At 36.3% G+C, this 22,223-nt stretch overlaps 2 protein-coding genes across 2 annotated transcripts in view; one reads left to right on the plus strand and one right to left on the minus strand.

Annotated features, from left to right (window-relative positions):
* LOC146724949 (uncharacterized) overlaps window positions 1-22,223 on the plus strand; it is a 124,047-nt gene that overhangs the window by 82,900 nt on the left and 18,924 nt on the right. The window lies entirely within an intron of this gene.
* Window positions 1-22,223, minus strand: part of Drgx (Dorsal root ganglia homeobox) — a 53,299-nt gene that overhangs the window by 5,391 nt on the left and 25,685 nt on the right. The window contains exons 2-4 of the mRNA XM_085486325.1: window positions 21,416-21,662; window positions 12,486-12,691; window positions 3,886-4,325 (exon numbers count right to left, since the gene is read on the minus strand). Of these exons, the coding sequence (XP_085342451.1) occupies window positions 3,886-4,325; window positions 12,486-12,691; window positions 21,416-21,500 (731 nt within the window). The 5' untranslated portion in view covers window positions 21,501-21,662. The remainder of the gene's footprint in view (window positions 1-3,885; window positions 4,326-12,485; window positions 12,692-21,415; window positions 21,663-22,223) is intronic.

The following is a 22,223-nucleotide window of genomic DNA, read 5'->3' on the forward strand; positions in this document are numbered from 1 at the left end:
GCGACTTTTGGCGTACATACGTTAGCTCATCAATGCGTTGCTCGGCACTGAATTACGGTGTCGAGTTACGGTAAAAGGGGGATGACGGCAGGTGTTTGCTGTTATCTAAATAAAATTATGTAGACGATCATCTGGATGAAACTTTGGCGTCATCTTATCTTTAGGTAGATGTAATATAAAATAAAAATAGATTTGTTGTATTATCTGCATCTCAGAAACAAAGTATTATCTTTACTAAATTATCTGGAATAATTTTCAAATAATTTCGATTTAGAATCGTAGCACATAAAAATACTTAAATAGAGAGCTTAAGCAGTAAGCGATAAAAATTTATAAATAAAAATATATGAATGCATCTATTTTTTTATTTTTTTTTATAATTTATTTATAACTGGGTTTATATAAACAGTCATATTTTTATCTCATCTTTATCTAGCTAATTTTAAAATCATCTAAGCACTGACGGTTTAAACGCAGATTATCTCTCGCAGAAGCGATGTAAGATTAATAATCCTCGCGTGTGTTTAGGAGAGAGAAAGGGAAGAAAAAATGCTATAGGAATTTTTTTCTTAAAAAAAAAAAAATGAAAAGAAGAGACAAGATGAGATTTCTGTAGCCGATTAATTCTTTGATTTAATTATTTTTATTCGTGAAATTTGATTTTATTCGTTTCTCTATACAACATTTTTTTTACGTGCGCATATTTACTAATATATTGTATGATTTATATGTATATATATATATAATATGTATGAGAAAATTCTCCCCTATTGCAAATTGAAATTTTTATATTTTTTCGGGGAAAAAAATTCGTGCAACTCAATTTTGAAATATTTTCTGCTGTTTTTATTATCTCATATTTTTTTTCGTCTGTTTTTTTATCGCTGCAAATTTGCATCAGAGCTCGTTATTTTATTTACAGGTTGCGTTTGATGATGATACTATGATCACTTTAGTTGTTCTATTTAACATTCATCCCCGCTCACATATTTTATTCTTCTATTTAGCTTCTTTTTTTTATCTTGTAATCGCTTCTTGATAAGTAATATAGCCGATAACTACGATATTACCTAGACGAGATAGCGTTTCCCGCGTAATAAGACTCCATTAAAATCTTTATTTAAAATTCAATAACATTAAACGCTTTCAGCCCCCGCCGGATATAGCGGATATAACGTGGAGTTAAAGCGAGTAATAAAAGTGACAGGAAACGATTTGGAAATGGATGTATTATCGCGCAAACCGTTTACGCAATATTACGAACATGAATAATTTTTACAACAAACGCAGAAATGCCAATCGATAATAACAATTTGCGCTCTTATACACTTCTGTACCTAATTCTTCCCTTTTTTTTTTTTAAAGAACGCGTTTTGTCAGGAAACGACAAAACTTTTATATTATTTTGTATTACACGTGCAGGCAAAGTGGCACTTTGTGTGCGTGTTTTCTGTGCGGAAAGCGGCCGATTTCCCACGCCACCATCTAGCGGCGACGCGGTGAGTGAATAAGCCGCATTCAAAGCCATTGCCTACGGCTGAGCCGCGTTCAAAGTCATTGTCCACGGCTGAAGCCGTGGGCAATACATTCGCGCACAGAAAACGCGCACAAAGCCACTTTGCCTGCACTTGTAATACAAAATATCGTGTGTATCAAGTGCGGATTGACAATTGGTCACGAGTGCGGAGGATGGACTTGCCTTACCATCCCCCGCACTCGTGACCAATTGTCAACTTTCCGCACTTGATACAAAATATACTATTTTCGCTGTAACAAAATAAGAGTCGCGTGTCATCAATTGGCGCTCTTATACACTTCTGTGTCTAATTCTTTTTTTTTTCAAAAAGATCGCGTTTTGTCAGGAAACAACAAAGCATTTACATGATTTTTTTCGCTGTAACAAAACAAGTCGCGCGTAATCAATTCTTACGCTCTCAGCTTTTCGAAAGCATGGCGAGACAAAGAAGGGCGATCTAGACGAAGATAACATCCTTGCGACGCGAATCCGCTCCTGTAGAGCGCACCGGTTCTTAAGGTAAAGCTAAGGAAAGAAGGAACGCGGAGCTTACCCTCTCCCCCTCCCTTCCTTCCCTCCTCCACCACCCCTCGTCAGGAGCTTCGCCGTGCCTCTGAATAAATGATGGGGATATATTTACGGCGAGCGGTTTTAAATAAATTACAGCTGCGGGGACGGCGACGGGATATCTTCCTCCTGCCGTTTCTTCTTTACCTTCTCCCTCCTCTTCGTCATCCCCCGCTCGCATTACGCGTTTCCCCACAATGTTTTTCGGCATTTTTTGTTAGCCGACCTGGCCCCGATCCGCGGAGAAAAGAGCCCACCGTCTCGAGGATTATAAACGAATGCTCCGTCTTCGCGCGCGAGAGAGAGAGAGAGAGAGAGAGAGGGGTAGATCGTCCCCTTTTTCGATTCCTCAAACACCCTCCGTCTCTTTCCCTCTTCTTTTATCCGATGTCGCGACTCTCGTAGAAATATTTCATGCGGCACCAACTTTTTTGCGATCTGCACGTAATACATAAATTTCTCCAACATTGATGATATTACAAGTAGATTGCGCGTATTAAACAAACGAATATTTGCAATATTTATTTTTTAATGGGAAATATAAGCAAAAAAATTAATAAAAAATGTCTGTTTTACATCACGAGTAAGAAAATTATATTCTTAATATCTGCAATATTTATTTCTTAATACAGGGTGTCTAGCGGTCAGGGAAATCTGGAAAACCGGGCATTGTCAGGGAATTTTATAAATCTAGAATTGTCAGAGAAAAGTCAGAAAATTTTTTACTATTTATCTGGATTCTTTCACATTATTCTACATTTGTCTCAACAATTTGAAATTTTTTATTAAATAAATATAAACTTTTCCTCGGCTCCAAGCACGCTAATTTTCTGTCTTGTTAAAAACCGATTTATCTACAGCGTGTTTGTTAATTTATATCGTTAATTCATCGTCGTGTTATTCTATTTCGATGTATAAAAAAATTTGATATAATATAAATAAAAAAGATGATTATTTAAATAGTTTATAGTGACATGTTTGTTTATTAAAAAATAATACTAAAAGTCAGGGGAAAAAATTAATTTCTAGTCTTGGGAAATTTGAACAAGTCAAGGAATTTTTTTCATTGAGTCTGCTGTTAATAGGAAATATAAGCAAACAAAATTAATAAAAAATATCTAGTTTATATCACTAGTAAGAAAATTAGTCTATTAATTGCGTCTATGAACGGAGGATCAACGTGACGTTTAGTCTTGACAAGACGCGCGCTATCATACTAGCATGACACCAATTTTCCTGTAACTGTCGATAACTTGGAAACTTTAATCCACTTGCTCCCGGAAATGCGACATCGAGCATGCCCACGCTTAGAAATCGTCTCGCCAGCTCTTTAACCTTTTTACCCGTCGCAAACTCTTTAGCTCCCTCATCGTCTCGACACGCGAGTCGTAAATGCGAGACGCCATCATCCAGTTTCACGAGACAAAGCTTCGAAGGGAAAAGCTCCTCCTCTCTTTCTCTCTGCTTTATACCATAGAACCTCTGGAAGTTGCAGTTTAAGGCGACGATTATCACGATTATACGAGTGGTGATGATGACGACGACGACGAGGAAAAAGGAAAAGAAGGGAGGTTTTTAAGAGCCGCGGACTTTACCGGTGGACGACGCGCCGTCACGAGGAGTATGGTTTAATGGCGCGTATCGAGCATCCGGTCGGCATGTTCAGCGGTGCTTTCACCCGTTTGCTCGCTGGGAAAGCTCGTCCGGGAGTTTATATAAAAGAGGGGCAGGAGGGAGAAAGGTAAAAGAAGGAGGAAGATATTTCCTAAAGACGTAAATACAAACGAAGCTTAAGAGCTCACCTCTCGGCAGGCGGTCCGAGACCCCCTACGGTGCTCGGTGGCGGCGGTGGCGCCCTTATGGGGGTCGGCGGTGGCGTCGAGACGCCACCTAGGGACGGCTGACTCGGCTGGGGTCGGGGGCTGACCGAGGCGGAAGTCGTGCTGGGGCTCCTGGAGCCGCCGCCGCCGCCACCGCCGCCGCTGCCGCCGCCGCCGCCGCCGCCGCCGATGCCTTCCGCGATGCCGTCCTCCATGTCGGCCGCGCTGCTGCTCGTTGTGGTGCCCTCCGGATCGTTCCCCGTGGGGCTCGGACCGGCCGACGAGGACGTCGGCGCGCTCAGAGCGGAGGATTCCACGTTACCGCCACCGCCGCCGCTGCCGCCTCCACCCTCGCGTTTGCGTTGCTCCTCCTTCAGCCGCTCGCTTTTACGCCATTTCGCTCGTCGATTTTGGAACCATACCTGGAAATTGCGGTGTTTGAGAAAAATTTATTTTTTTTGGAATAGAGAGGTAACGTTAGAGTAGGTAAGCTGTCAAACTTCGATTACAGAAGGTATGAATTTGATGTGAGTTTCTTTGAATGGATTAATTTTTTTTACGAAATAAATTGTAAAGCGAGTATTTAATATAACATTTAAATTTAGTTTGGAACCATATCCTCCTGGAAATTACGATATTTAAAAAATAATTTTTAGGAATAGAGAGGTAACGTTAGAGTAGATTGAAGCTGTCAAACTTCGATTACAGAAGGCATGAATTTGATGTGAGTTTCTTCGAATGGATTAATTTTTTTACGAAATAAATTGTAAAGCAAGTATTTAATATAACATTTAAATTTAGTTTGGAACCATATCCTCCTGGAAATTACGATATTTAAAAAATAATTTTTAGGAATAGAGAGGTAACGTTAGAGTAGGTAAGCTGTCAAACTTCGATTACAGAAGGTATGAATTTGATGTGAGTTTCTTCGAATGGATTAATTTTTTTACGAAATAAATTGTAAAGCAAGTATTTAATATAACATTTAAATTTAGTTTGGAACCATATCCTCCTGGAAATTACGATATTTAAAAAATAATTTTTAGGAATAGAGAGGTAACGTTAGAGTAGGTTGAAGCTGTCAAACTTCGATTACAGAAGGCATGAATTTGATGTGAGTTTCTTCGAATGGATTAATTTTTTTTACGAAATAAATTGTAAAGCAAGTATTTAATATAACATTTAAATTTAACTTGGAACCATACCCTCTTGGAAATTATGATATTTAAAAAATCATTTTTAGGAATAGAAGGGTAACGTTAGAGTAGATTGAAGCTGTCAAACTTCGATTACAGAAGGCATGAATTTGATGTGAGTTTCTTCGAATGGGTTAATTTTTTTACGAAATAAATTGTAAAGCAAGTATTTAATATAACATTTAAATTTAGTTTGGAACCATACCCTCCTGGAAATTACAATATTTAAAAAATAATTTTTAGGAATAGAGAGGTAACGTTAGAGTAGATTGAAGCTGTCAAACTTCGATTACAGAAGGCATGAATTTGATGTGAGTTTCTTCGAATAGATTAATTTTTTTACAAATTGTAAAAACTTTTTTTTATAGGAGAAAGTATTTAATATGAAATTGAAACCATACACATGGAAATTACGATGTTTAAAAAAAATTAATTTTCAGAGAGATATATAACGTTAGAGTAGATTGAAACTATTAAACTTCGATAACAGATTAATTTGATGTTTCTTCGAATAAGATTTTCTCTTTTTATATAAAAAATATATTTAATATAAAATTAAAATTTAAATATAATAAAAATGTCGCGGAAATATTTCTTATTCATTTGACATCTGATAATATAGTAACATATTTTTTTTTCATTTAATCCACGCTTTTGTAAAATGTTTCACATCTGTTCTACAATATAATTTCGGTTATGAACTAAATGTTAATAGATATACCGCGATATGTACATTCACAGAGAAGTTAAATTTCTCAAAAGCCAACTTGGCGAAAATTTGCATAATTTGTTGATTCGATATTCTCGACGTCTCAATTGAATATGACTATACCGTGAACGCGGAGAGGGTTAAATCGTGCAAAAGTCACGACGAGAAACGACAAGATGCGCAGAAGGAGAGGAGAAAAATGAGACGGTCGGTCGTACTATATATATATATATATATATATATATATATATATATATATATATATACATATATATATATATATATATATATATATATATATATATATCTACTACCTAGGCCACTTCGCAATGTCCGCAAATGTGCAAGGATAATTGCATGCGCGAAGGGGTGACATTCTGAGGCAGAGGAAAGCACGAGGGTGTGAGAGAAAGAGAGTGAGGGAGGATTGAGGGGAAGGGGGGCACCGGGGGCACTTTCCGCCGTGCATGTTCAACGAGCCGACAGCAACCACGGCGGCCGAGTGTTTTTTAAAAAGCTCGAGTTCCGCTAACGAGGCTAACTTGACATAATACCGGCTGAAATAGACTTTATTATACCCAGCAGTTCTCTGCCGCTAACGCCGACTTTTGTCCCGACGTATGTCGACAACGTATATATGTAATAACCGTGTTTTCACGCGGACAAATCTTCGTGTAACACGTAGCCCCCGGATAAAAGAGCGTCGTCTGTAATCAAAATTATCTATTAAATAGCGAAAAACCGAATAAAAAGTGTAGCGTTAACTTTTTTTGAATAATTTCATATATAGTATTTCATATATCGAGAAAAATTGCTGAAAAAAATTGTCGCAATATTTTCGAAAAGATTACGAATTATGCGTATCAAAGTTAAAAGAAAGAAAGACATTTTTAAGAGAAAGATAGCATCGGTACATTTTGTATAATGGATCTGAAAAATGATTATCTTATACGTTTCGAGCGCGGAACTTTCGCGGGAGCAGAGAAGCTCGGAAAATGGTTTAATAAAATAAATACGATAGGCACGAATCCACCGCCTCGAACATCGCGAGAGGGTGGAGGATGATGGCAGACGGGGAGATATAATAATATCCTAAGGGTTACAGGGGGGCGAGTAATAGCTGGGAACAAAGCCATGGTTCCGTAGGGACCGTCGTCGTTTTCCTTTCCACCCTCGCGCGATCTCTCTCTCTCTCTCTATCTCTTCTTCATTTTTTTTTCAATACGAATTTAATCCGAAATTCGTTTGATAATGGCACGACTCGACCTCGTTACCCGTAAAACATTTTTGATCGGCCGCACCCTTGCTAAATGAATATATTGCTGTTTGTTACGGGATTACCGATCACACGTATCACTGCGACACGTTTTTTTTTTTTAGAAAACGAGAAAGGATTATATCGCAAAAAGTCTTTTTTTCAACCGTTTTTTTTCTCGATATTTTTTCAATCTTTTTATCAAAAAGAGGAAATTATTTTACACATGTGTTTACGGAATTTTTTTAAATTCTTGATGCAATCCAAAATTTTTAATATATTTTCATATAATAAATATTTCATCTTGTTTCACCCTTGTCATTAAGAATTTTTTTACAATTTCATTTTTAATTCTTGATACAATTAAAAAAAAAATTAAAATATTTTCACACATTAATTATCTTGATAGAAGAATATATATGTAATAAATATTTCATTATATTTTTCTCTTGTCATCGAGAATTTTGTTACAATTCCATTGTTAATTCTTGACGAAATTCGAAACTATAAATATTCCCATTAATTATCTCGCTAAAAGAGTGTATGTAATAAAAATATTTTATCTCTCCTGTCATCGAGAATATTTTTACAATTCTATTTTTAATTCTTGATAAAATTCGAAACTTTAAATATTCCCAATAATCATCTTGATAGATTAAGAGTACATGTAATAAAAATATGTCATATCTTCCCTGTCATCGAGAATTTTTTGACAATTCGAGAAGCGAAAAAAAAGAGAAATGATAAATAAAATAGAGAAAGAGAGACGATTTGTGAAATCCAATCGAGAATAGGAGAACCGATGTGCAATCGTAACAGTGCTCAGCATTATCCCCTCCAGGGTGCGATTCTTGACGAAATTCGAAACTATAAATATTCCCATTAATTATCTCGCTAGAAGAGTGTATGTAATAAAAATATTTCATCTCTCCCCTGTCATCGAGAATATTTTTACAATTCTATTTTTAATTCTTCGAAACTTTAAATATTCCTAATAATTATCTTGATAGATTAAGAGTACATGTAATAAAAATATGTCATATCTTCCCTGTCATCGAGAATTTTTTGACAATTCGAGAAGCGAAAAAAAAGAAGTGATAAATAAATAGAGAAAGAGAGACGATTTGTGAAATCCAATCGAGAATAGGAGAACCGATGTGCAATCGTAACAGTGCTCAGCATCATCCCCTCCAGGGTGCGATTCTTGACGAAATTCGAAACTATAAATATTCCCATTAATTATCTCGCTAGAAGAGTGTATGTAATAAAAATATTTCATCTCTTCCCTGTCATCGAGAATATTTTTACAATTCTATTTTTGATTCTTGATAAAATTCGAAACTTTAAATATTCCCAATAATCATCTTGATAGATTAAGAGTACATGTAATAAAAATATGTCATATCTTCCCTCTCATCGAGAATATTTTTACAATTCTATTTTTAATTCTTGATAAAATTCGAAACTTTAAATATTCCCAATAATCATCTTGATAGATTAAGAGTACATGTAATAAAAATATGTCATATCTTCCCTGTCATCGAGAATTTTTTGACAATTCGAGAAGCGAAAAAAAAGAAGTGATAAATAAATAGAGAAAGAGAGACGATTTGTGAAATCCAATCGAGAATAGGAGAACCGATGTGCAATCGTAACAGTGCTCAGCATCATCCCCTCCAGGGTGCGATTCTTGACGAAATTCGAAACTATAAATATTCCCATTAATTATCTCGCTAGAAGAGTGTATGTAATAAAAATATTTCATCTCTTCCCTGTCATCGAGAATATTTTTACAATTCTATTTTTGATTCTTGATAAAATTCGAAACTTTAAATATTCCCAATAATCATCTTGATAGATTAAGAGTACATGTAATAAAAATATGTCATATCTTCCCTCTCATCGAGAATATTTTTACAATTCTATTTTTAATTCTTGATAAAATTCGAAACTTTAAATATTCCCAATAATCATCTTGATAGATTAAGAGTACATGTAATAAAAATATGTCATATCTTCCCTGTCATCGAGAATTTTTTGACAATTCGAGAAGCGAAAAAAAAGAAGTGATAAATAAATAGAGAAAGAGAGACGATTTGTGAAATCCAATCGAGAATAGGAGAACCGATGTGCAATCGTAACAGTGCTCAGCATCATCCCCTCCAGGGTGCGATTCTTGACGAAATTCGAAACTATAAATATTCCCATTAATTATCTCGCTAGAAGAGTGTATGTAATAAAAATATTTCATCTCTTCCCTGTCATCGAGAATATTTTTACAATTCTATTTTTGATTCTTGATAAAATTCGAAACTTTAAATATTCCCAATAATCATCTTGATAGATTAAGAGTACATGTAATAAAAATATTTCATCTCTTCCCTGTCATCGAGAATATTTTTACAATTCTATTTTTGATTCTTGATAAAATTCGAAACTTTAAATATTCCCAATAATCATCTTGATAGATTAAGAGTACATGTAATAAAAATATGTCATATCTTCCCTGTCATCGAGAATTTTTTGACAATTCGAGAAGTGAAAAAAAAGAGAAGTGATAAATAAATAGAGAAAGAGAGACGATTTGTGAAATCCAATCGAGAATAGGAGAACCGATGTGCAATCGTAACAGTGCTCAGCGTCATCCCCTCGGTCCAGGGTGCGATTTTTGACGAAATTCGAAACTATAAATATTCCCATTAATTATCTCGCTAGAAGAGTGTATGCAATAAAAATATTTCATCTCTCCCCTGTCATCGAGAATATTTTTTACAATTCTATTTTTAATTCTTCGAAACTTTAAATATTCCCAATAATTATCTTGATAGATTAAGAATACATGTATTATAATAAAAATATGTCATATCTTCCCTGTCATCGAGAATTTTTTGACAATTCGAGAAGCGAAAAGAAAGAGAAGTGATAAATAAAATAGAGAAAGAGAGACGATTTGTGAAATCCAATCGAGAATAGGAGAACCGATGTGCAATCGTAACAGTGCTCAGCGTCATCCCCTCGGTCCAGGGTGCGAGCGCAGGTGCGTGGCGTTTGACGCATGCCGGTAATTGCCGCTCCGCACATGTGCGCCACACTACTGCTCCCTGAACCTAACATGCGCGATTCGCGAGCGAATAATATACGCATGTACGAGCGAGAGGAAACTGTACATGCATATACACATGTGTGTGCGAGGCGTCGCGTCGCGGGTACGTGCCTCGGCGATATACAGCGAACCCTGCTTCTAAGAGGTTCTAATTGGAGTCTGGAGAGGAGGACGGGCGCTACATAAACGCGCCTATTTGTCCATTATTCCAGATTCCCTTTGTCTTCGCTAATGAAACAATGAGTCTGCGCCGTAATTGCGTCACAGCCAGACCAACTCTCTCTCCATCCGCCTTCCTCGCCGTCTGCCTTCTGTCTCTTTCATTGCAATGTGTATACATATATGCTCTTTCTCTCTCCCTCGCTCATAGAGATCACAGCCCTCTCTTCGGCTTTACAATCCGCACAATGCACTGTCTCATAGAACAGCCTCTTATCACCTAGTGATCGAGGATCCTTTTGCGAGTCAAGATATTAGCGAGAGGGTTAAAGTATATCGAGAGATTTATGACTCTTTTGGAAACGCGCGAGTATAATTATTAAAAACACTTTAATATATTTTAATATATGTAGATTTTATAGAAAATACTAATGATAATTCGCGTGATAATACACGCGATTGAAACGCAAAGAATTATTATTTTACATTTGCCTCCCTTGGAATCGATAAGAAAATTAAGCATTTGATCTCCTTTGGAATTTATTTGCATACTTAATATAAAAAATAAAAACGAAAAAATGATAAAAAAGAACAAAAAATAAGAAACTTAATCATGCCCTCCTCCCTGGAAAAAATCCTGCCTATGATTGTACGATAATATATATTTTTATAGTAGCGAAATATATTTTTAACTCTGAAGTTTCAATCAAGTTGGCAAAAAGTGTATATACCATATATTTATATATATAATTTCTAATTCGATGAAGATTCGCGTCTGTCGAGAAATCAAAAGCCGCCATTGGTAATCAGATATCCTCCGCAAATGTTCCGACAGGATTTTAGGGAATCGCCGTTACTGCAGGGATTCTCAGCGCGAATTACAGCGGCGTGAGTAAATATGGCCGTGAGGACGTGAGGCCAGGAGTACAAAGTAATCCCGGAGATTACCGGCTTACTCTGTCAGAAGATTACGTCAGGTCGAGGGTGTCAGCTCGCCCCTTGGGGGTCCGGGCCCCTTCCCTCCCCCTTTCCCTTTATCTTTCCGCCCTCCTGTACGCGCGTTCTTGCTTTTGCGGCAGCATCACCGCCGTACAACCAAACAATCGATCATTATTTGCCAATCTTTTTTTATATTTTATTCAATTAATTCAATCCAACCCATTTTTTGATCCAAACTCTTGTACGCTTCATTTTTATCTACACGTAACGTATGCAAAATAAAAAATATTTAAAAACATCTATTATATTTATAATTTATATATATATATATATATATATATATAAAATAAATGTTTGAAAAAAACGAATAGATGGATAAAAATGGAAAAAAAGTTCTTTCAAAGCATGCTTTAAAATATTTTTGCGAAATAATAATTTGTGAATATTAATGGAATATTAATGGAGATATACGTAGAGGCGCAGATAATACGTTCTATTGTATGTGTTGTGTGAAATATTACAGAAAAACGCGCATAGTGAAAAAATGCTCTCGAAATTTTTCTACTTTAACGCTACAGAGGCGGACAAAAAATTACGGAGTTGCCGCGCGTAATTTTCTCATCGCATTAAAACGCGAAATCCAATCTCAATGCGCTGAGACGCATTAAAAGATTAAGCTGGCTACTACTGCCAATGCTCTCGGACGCGAATATTCTGTGAAGTTTTAATACACGTGCTTTCACGTTATCGAATAAACGTGATTATACAACGTAATTAGCATACTTTCAAGTAACCTGTTTTAATGTATCCTTAAATATAATATACAGTTACTCTTTTACCGTGAATTTATTCATCTTCGTTATGTCGATGGATCTTTTTATTGTATAATTTAATAAGATTACGAATACATTGTTTCATGCTGTTACATAATAAGATATGCAGTTGACAAAATAAACGAGTAAATAAAGATATTTTATTATACAAAAAGTTATATATAATTTTCTTATAATAAATTGTAATAATTTTCTTATGATATGAAATTGAAATTAAAAACCAATTATAGTAATTAAACAATATCCATCTATTCGTGAAACATGCATGGAAAATATGTCCGAAAAAAATCAGCATATAAGATCGAAAAATTTACAACCGGGATTAATTAAATTAAAATTAAATAGACGGATGATAGGAGAGATTTTTGCTTGTTAGTACGACATTCACCTGCACTCTAGCCTCCGTGAGATTAATCTTCATAGCCAAATCTTCCCTCGTAAAGACATCCGGGTAGTGAGTCTGCGCGAAGGCGGACTCGAGTTCCTCCAGTTGCTGAAGGGTGAAAGTCGTCCTATTCCGCCGTTGCTTCCTCCTCACGAAGGAATCCTCGCCGACTCCGTGTAGTGCCGGATGATAGGCGGAGTAACTAGTATCTGTAACGAAATCAGGAGAAAGAAAAATTATAATAAGACATAATTTCAGCAGATTTTAATTAACGATTTAATAGGGATAAAAAAGTGTTAATCGTTTAACGAGTGAAAAAAATAGTAACAAGTAGTAGTAAAAATAGCATAAAAGAATAATTTAATTTTTTTTTTTCAAAAATTATCAAAAAGATCATAGAATCATAGAATCAGTTTTGTTATTGCCGAATATACACGTACAATCGTTGGTAAAATATTACATAATAGACATTAATATCAATATCAAACAAAAATTATTTTTCTTTCCCTCCCAACCTATTTTAGACGAATCAGTTCGACAAAGTTTCGCCTTTTAATTCTTGACAGATTCGAATTTGCGAAGTTCCAACGGAACTTACTTAGTTCGGTACTCCGCATATTTGACTGTGCTTGACTAGGGTTGGAGAAACTCGATAACTTGAAGAAACTTGTGAGTTACTGACAATCTCGCGGAATTTTCAAATTTATACGGCAAGCGTTATCGCACAAAATAAAATGATCAACATAATGCTTTGCTTTCTCGCGGTAGCTTATATTAGTTTATTAATGCAAGTATAAATTTAGATATCATTGTGAGAAAAGTCGCCTACACATACATACTTATATACATATATATATATATATATATATATATATATATATATATATCTGCTTAATCTTGATTTAATGCAATTTAGAAACTTGTGCGTACAAATTTTTCGAGTTTCGTTATATATTGTCTCTAGAATTTTTTTTACAAATATGCAAATTCAAGCATTTTATTAAAAAGCTTGTCCCGTGTGATTTCATAAGATTAAAAAATAATTTTAATTAATATGTGCAACTATACTAATTTTCTTTCTCTATATGCATATATTTTTCACGTTTCTACTATGTGCATTAATTACACGGATGCCAGACGAGGCATATTAATGAAAAGTATTCGGGAAAGCGTGATCGGCCGCGGTTGTACATATTCGTCTTTAGATTTTTTTGCAAATTTGCCAAACTCAAGCATTTTATTAAAAAGCTTGTCCCGTGTGATTTCATAAGATTAAAAAATAATTTTAATTAATATATGTGCAACTATACTAATTTTCTTTCTCTATATGCATATATTTCTCACGTTTCTACTATGTGCATTAATTACACGGATGCCAGACGAGGCATATTAATGAAAAGTATTCGGGAAAGCGTGATCGGCCGCGGTTGTACATATTCGTCTCTAGATTTTTTTGCAAATTTGCAAACTCAAGCATTTTATTAAAAAGCTTGTCCCGTGTGATTTCATAAGATTAAAAAATAATTTTAATTAATATATGTGCAACTATACTAATTTTCTTTCTCTATATGCATATATTTCTCACATTTCTACTATGTGCATTAATTACACGGATGCCAGACGAGGCATATTAATGAAAAGTATTCGGGAAAGCGTGATCGGCCGCGGTTGTACATATTCGTCTTTAGATTTTTTTGCAAATTTGCAAATTCACGCATTTTATTAAAAAGCTTGTCCCGTGTGATTTCATAAGATTAAAAAATAATTTTAATTAATATATGTGCAACTATACTAATTTTCTTTCTCTATATGCATATATTTCTCACGTTTCTACTATATGTGCATTAATTACACGGATGTCAGACGAGGCATATTAATGAAAAGTATTCGCGATTGTGCACATGCATACATACGCGAAGCGTCGAAAAGTGAAGCGTCGATATATAAAGGCATCGGTCGGATATGCGCGCGTACAACGAGACCGCGAAGTGGGAGCAGACGTTACGAAGCGGCCGGAACCGCTCATCAATGATGCAGAGCAATCAGCGCAATTAATTACCGCGGCGCTAAGCCGGAGCTTAGCGAAAAACACAAATTAATTTCCTAAGCTCATAAAAATTCATGCCGCTCTCTCTCTCTCTCTCTCTCTCTCTCTCTCTCTCTCTCTCTCTCCGCCCGGCTGTCTCTCGTTCGCTCGCACAATGTCTCTTTCTCCTTCTCTCTCTTTTGCTCGCTTCGCGTCTCTCTTTCACCCTTTCCGCCCTCTCGACAGAGAGTGATAACGCGGCAGCAAGGGGAGAAAGCGAGATGAGGATAACGACATGATGGTGTTGCGCCATCACAATGCAGCCGATTCACCCACATATGTACATATATATATATATAGCCGCATCATCCACAGGGACGGGATACTTCGCTTCTATATGCCACTGAACTTTCATAACTGTCGCGGACGTACAATTATACGCTATGGTCGCCGCGATCTCCCAGTATCATTTGCAAAATTAATATCAACGAGGATCCGCGCGAGGATTTTCGTTCTAAGCCGCACGTGAAAATAAACGATTCCTGGATTTTCAGACCACTGATATTTTATCAGCGCATTTAACGATGTTGCGGATGCGCTCGAAACTTGATTTCCGTGCACCGTTGTGTATGATATCATGTCAGAGTTATGAATTTCTTTGTCTTATGAATTGTGTTAATTTAGTATGCAAATGTGGCTGTATACCTTGTTTATATCGCATGCAACCATTCGGAAAGCTATAATATAAATCTGTCTTCAGTGGCCTTATAAAATCATGCAAATTTATATTAATCACAGCATTTGATATTCATTTCGAATATCTTTCAATATTTCTTAATTTATAAATAATTAGAAGAGAGACTCTTTCAAATTTATATTAAACTATGATTAATGACAATATCAGGGTGTCTAAGCGGTCAGGGAAATCTGAAAAATTGGGCATTGTCAAGGAATTTTATAAATTTGGAATTGTCAGGAAATTTTACTATTTATCTAGATTTTTTCACATTATTCTACATTTGTCTCAATGATTTGAAATTTTTTATTAAATAAATATAAACTTTTCCTTGACTCCCGCAGCACGCTAATTTTCTGTCTTGTTCAAAATCGATTCATCTACAGCGTGTTCGTTCATTTATATTTTCATCGTCGTGTTATTTTATTTCAATGTGTTTAATAGAGATAGAACTAATTTAAATAGTTGATAGTGACATGTTTGTTTCGATTATCGCACATAATGCAATTATATAATTGATTTAAATTTTTGTTTTTTTTTTTTAATTTCCGAACCTTTTCATTGCTGACAAAAATATCTCGAGGGTTTCATGATTTAACATTTAATTGACTTATCATATAGATATATACAAATGATATATCTGGAAAAAATAATATTAAAAAAATCAGGGAAAAATTAATTTCTAGTCTGCTGGACACCCTTAATATATATTTATAATGTTATCCTTATAGCGCAAAGAATTTTGTTTCGCGTTTTCGATCTATCGATAATAAATAACGATCGTCGTTGTTGCTGCGGAGGAAACGAAGACAGAGAAGCGAATCGGGCGACGACCGCGGCGGCTAAATAAATTTGCCGGTGCCCCAAACTGAAATCCACTCAAGATCTTAGATTAGAGTCGGGCCGAAGTAAAGCCCGGATCCAGACAACTCGTACAACTCATCGGGAGTCGGTCTGATCCAATTTATTAGTAGTGCCTCGGGTACGCGGAAGAGAGAGAGAGAGAGAGAGAGAAAGAGAGGGATGAATAGATGGAGAGGTAGAGAGACAGAGAAAGAGAGAGATCCGGTGACTTTTGCGTCCAGGACGCACGCGCGACTTCCTTTCACGACACGCTTCGTCGTTGTTGACGCTTTGTCTACCCGTCGGCAGAAAACACAAAGCGAGGTGATTAATTTTTCGCGCACGAGAAAGCGTTAATTTGCGTGTGTTGTTTCCTGACGAAACGTAAAATTGCATTATCAACCAAACCGATATATGTATATTCGTGCCTCTTTTCTCAGATTCATATATTCCATAATAAATCCTATTCTTTTTAGCATATTAATATAGGTATACAAATATTTAGATATATATTTTTTTAATTAATTGATTTATAAAAGAAGATACTTTGTTTTATAAATAAATTAATGTAAAATAAACAAATGATCCTCGTCGAAATTTTGAAGACAACATTAGATCCTCGGAAAATAAAAATTCTTTCAGGCAAAGTTGTGTCATTTTTTAGCATATAATATACAAATATTAAGATATATTTTTTAAATTAATTAATTTATATAAAAAAGGTATCACATATAATAATAATAATGTTTCAACAAATTAACTAATTAAAAATAAAGTGAAATAATCCCAGTTGGAATTTTTGGAGAACACCGTCAGATCCTCGGAAAATAAAAATTCTTTCAGGCAAAGTTGTGTCATTTTTTAGCATATAATATATACAAATATAAAGATATATTCGAAAATAAAATTCTTCAGGCAAAGGTGTGGTCATTTTTTAGCATATAATATACAAATATTACGATATATTTTTTAAATTAATTAATTTATATACAAAAAGGGTATCACATATAATAATAATAATGTTTCAACAAATTAATTAATTAAAAATAAAGTGGAAATAATCCCCGTCGGAATTTTGGAGAACAACGTCAGATCCTCGGAAAATAAAAATTCTGTCAGGCAAAGTTGTGTCATTTTTTAGCATATAATATATACAAATATTAAGATATATTTTTTTAAATTAATTAATTTACATATAAAAAAGGTATCCACATATAATAATAATGTTTCAACAAATTAATTAATTAAAAATAAAGTGGAAATAATCCCCGTCGGAATTTTTGGAGAACAACGTCAGATCCTCGGAAAATAAAAATTCTGTCAGGCAAAGTTGCGTCTCCGAGAAACTCGAATTACCTACTTAATTAATGTAAAATGCAATTTGAATTGTACATTATTCAAATTCCGCAGTCCACCCTGATTTCGTGTTTTCACACGAGCAAGCGTCGGGGGATGAAGCATTCAAAATTATTCGAAACGCGCGTCACGCGTTCTCCATATGATCGTTCGTATCCGTTGCATTTGCGAAGTGTTCTCGACGAGGGGTCAGTCCCCGCGAGGGAGTGGGACTCTCGTGGTGGAGACCCGTGGAAAAACTACACGTAGAGAACGAAATCTAATGACACCCCGACCGTTACTAATGACACTAACGAGGTAGTTAGATGTTAGAGCGAATGTCGGTGGGTCTGGACCGTGGGCCGAGTGAACCCACTTACCGACTTATCACGTAGTTACCTAATCTGTTTATCCCAACGGGGGGTAGAGGAGATCAGGGGAAGAGAGAGAGTGAGAGAGAGAGAGAGAGAGCGAGAGAGAGAGAGAGAGCGCGAGCGCGAGCGCGAGAGAGAGAGATCTACGAACCGCCTTGTGGATCCCAGGGGGGAAAGGGAGAGGGGAAACAGAGGAGGGGGGGAAGGGGGCAATCGGGAGCTGGAAGGGTGCCCGGACGTCCCTGAGGACACCCGTTCCCTCCCCCCCCGAGCCCCCGCGTCCATCTCGATGCCCTGTTCGATCATCTACCGGAGAGAAAGATCGCCCGGTCTCTCCCACATTTATGAGCGTCAATGGGTGTTGTGTTTTAAAGAGAATATAAAGAATCTACTTCCCACGTTCACCCCTGAGCTTCCCGCGAATTTATGTCCCGCAGAAAATAAGCGACGGTTTATTTTTATTTTTTTTTTTTATTTTCGTATATTTGACATATATTTTGTGGCGAAAGCTGAAAGTGGATAGACTAACAAATTTCATAATTTTATGTCTTCGCTCTTCTAAATCTTGTCGAAGCTAATACCATAATGTGCGCGTCGCTTTTCGTTATTTAATTGAAATAATTTTGGTAGTTTTATGAATATAAAAGTTATAGTAACTCTCTCTCTCTAGAAAATAGAAAAAAATAAAAGAGTTGTAAAATCTCTTCTCAAACAAAATCTTTAACATTGTTAACACATTTTTTCCATTTATTATTTTATCTGCTAAATAGATAGCTGATTATTCCACTCGTTTTCAAAAATCGTAATAAAATGTCGACATTATATTTTGTAATCGAAAAATCGATTAAAAATTTTTGAAACTGAGATAATATTTTTCTCTCCGGCAAAATTAATATAATTCGAAAAATGTATAATTTTGCGATCACGTTATCTAAATAAAATTATATAGATGATCATCAAGATAAAATTTTGGCGTTATCGAATCTTTATATATAGATAATAAAAATATAAAAGTATTTTTTATATCTGTATCTTATATTTAAAAAAGTGTTATCTTCATTAAAATATATCTGGAATAATATTCAGATGATTTGGTTTAGAGTCACTCGGATGAACTGTATAATTTTATCTTTTATCTAGATATATTTAAAACAAAGTCATCTTCATCTTATCTAAGATAAATTTACATATTTTCATCTCAACTTTATCCAGCTAATTTAAAAATCATCTCGGTATAACGCTGCATGCGATGAAACGCGAGAACAGCTGATTACTGTCATCGATTCGATAGATCTCTCTTCATCTTATCTAAGATAAATTTACATATTTTCATCTCACCTTGATTTAGCTAATTTAAAAATCATCTCGGTATGACACTGCGTGCGATGAAACGCAAGAACAGCTGATTACTGTCATCGATTCGATAGATCTCTCTTCATCTTGCCTAAGATAAATTTACATATTTTCATCTCATCTTGATTTAGCTAATTTAAAAATCATCTCGATATGACACTGCGTGCGATGAAACGCAAGAACAGCTGATTACTGTCATCGATTCGATAGATCTCTCTTCATCTTGCCTAAGATAAATTTACATATTTTCATCTCACCTTGATTTAGCTAATTTAAAAATCATCTCGATATGACACTGCGTGCGATGAAACGCAAGAACAGCTGATTACTGTCATCGATTCGATAGATCTCTCTTCATCTTGCCTAAGATAAATTTACATATTTTCATCTCATCTTGATTTAGCTAATTTAAAAATCATCTCGGTATGACACTGCGTGCGATGAAACGCAAGAACAGCTGATTACTGTCATCGATTCGATAGATCTCTCTTCATCTTGCCTAAGATAAATTTACATATTTTCATCTCACCTTGATTTAGCTAATTTAAAAATCATCTCGGTATGACACTGCTTTCGATGAAACGCAAGAACAGCTGGTTACTGTCATCGATTCGATAGATCTCTCTTCATCTTACCTAAGATAAATTTACATATTTTTATCTCACCTTGATTTAGCTAATTTAAAAATCATCTCGGTATGACACTGCGTGCGATGAAACGCAAGAACAGCTGATTACTGTCATCGATTCGATAGATCTCTCTTCATCTTGCCTAAGATAAATTTACATATTTTCATCTCACCTTGATTTAGCTAATTTAAAAATCATCTCGATATGACACTGCGTGCGATGAAACGCAAGAACAGCTGATTACTGTCATCGATTCGATAGATCTCTCTTCATCTTGCCTAAGATAAATTTACATATTTTCATCTCACCTTGATTTAGCTAATTTAAAAATTATCTCGGTATAACACTGCGTGCGATAAAACGCAAGAACAGCTGATTACTGTCATCGATTCGATAGATCTCTCTTCATCTTACCTAAGATAAATTTACATATTTTCATCTCACCTTGATTTAGCTAATTTAAAAATCATCTCGGTATGACACTGCGTGCGATGAAACGCAAGAACAGCTGGTTACTGTCATCGATTCGATAGATCTCTCTTCATCTTGCCTAAGATAAATTTACATATTTTCATCTCATCTTGATTTAGCTAATTTAAAAATCATCTCGGTATGACACTGCGTGCGATGAAACGCAAGAACAGCTGATTACTGTCATCGATTACAGTCGTCGATTCGATAGATCTCTCTTCATCTTGCCTAAGATAAATTTACATATTTTCATCTCACCTTGATTTAGCTAATTTAAAAATCATCTCGATATGACACTGCGTGCGATGAAACGCAAGAACAGCTGATTACTGTCATCGATTACCGTCGTCGATTCGATAGATCGCGGTCCGGAAACTCGTCACCGGGAATGGGACGCGACTTGGAAAACGATCTCTGAATAGACAAACCGGCGTGTTCGAAGTTCTTGGATAGTGTGACTCGGCTTGGCTGCCGGCGGGACGCGGTTTAACTGGAAGTTGGCTCCAAGTGCAAATTAAGTTTAGCGGCCGTCCAGTTTGTAGCGTCCACTTTGCGTAACTCGGTCTAGTCGGTAATGTAACTTCATCGATGTGTTCCGCTAGAGCGCAAGTGCCTGTACAATCAGTTTGCCCTCCCCTCGTCCCATCCCCCTTCACCCTCGCTTCGCAGCCCCCGTTGTATACCCGGTGTCTCGCATTTATCGGCGCATCTCTCGCATTCTCCTTCGCATATCTCGAAATTATCAAGAAACCGTGGGACTCTTCTTATAAAAAAAAAAAAAGGAAAAAAACAATATCGTCTGAGGGACGTATCGGTTTGAGATTGAAAAAGTTGAACTTGCGAATGGGAAGATGAAGATATTTGTAGACGATTCGATTTGCGAATGTATTCTCTCTTCGTATATGCAATTTCTTCACGCTCTATATATCTGTCTTTCTATTAAAGTTTCCCGCGCAAGTTTTACGTCATTTTTCGATACGAAAAAAGTTATACCTATATTATAAAAATGAACGTCCCCTTCTCAACGCGACGAACAAATCCGCAATATTTCGATCGGCACAGTCGACTTCATCGGTCAAAAATCGAGGGTGGGACCAGATAGAGAGAGGGATGAGAAAAAAATATCGTTGCGCCGCCGCGGGTGGAAGAATCGAATTTTTACTTACAGGGGTGAGTCGGGGCGAAAGGATACTCCAGGGACGGCGGTAATCGCGGCGCCGGGAGGCCTGGGGGGCAGTGGTAGCAGAACATGCTTCCGGCCCTGGCCACTGCCGCGCCACCCCCCGGCCCGCCGGCCCCTCCCGCACCGGCACCCGGCACCTGCGGTTGACTCGACGGCTGCTGTTGCTGCTGTTGCTGCTGATGGTGCTGGTGGTGGTTATTGTTCGCCTGGTGGGCGTGGACCGCGCCAATCTGCAACCACACGCGTCAGTGTCAATTGATTTCATAATCTCTTTTGCGCGGAGAAAAAAGATTTTCGCGATCGAGTCTTCTTAAAATCATCATTTAAAAACAGCAAAAGTATTCCCTAACACCACGCAGACCACCCGAAGACGGTCAGAAACATCTTGAGGAGGTTCGAACGTCGTCTGAATATCCTCTGAATATCCCGAAGACATTCAGAGAACATCCTGAGGAGGTTTGAATGTTCCAGGTTCTTAAAATCATCATTGAAAAACAGCAAAAGTATTCCCTAACACCACGCAGACCACCCGAAGACAGTCAGAAACATTCTGAGGTTCGAACGTCGTCTGAATATTCTCTGAATATCCCGAAGACATTCAGAGAACATCCTGAGGAGGTTTGAATGTTCCAGGTTCTTAAAATCATCATTGAAAAACAGCAAAAGTATTCCCTAACACCACGCAGACCACCCGAAGACGGTCAGAAACATCTTGAGGAGGTTCGAACGTCGTCTGAATATCCTCTGAATATCCCGAAGACATTCAGAGAACATCCTGAGGAGGTTTGAAT

This window comes from Nylanderia fulva, unplaced genomic scaffold, assembly GCF_048542155.1.
Source record: "Nylanderia fulva isolate GAGA-0341 unplaced genomic scaffold, ASM4854215v1 Scaffold11, whole genome shotgun sequence".
NCBI lineage: Eukaryota > Metazoa > Arthropoda > Insecta > Hymenoptera > Formicidae > Nylanderia > Nylanderia fulva.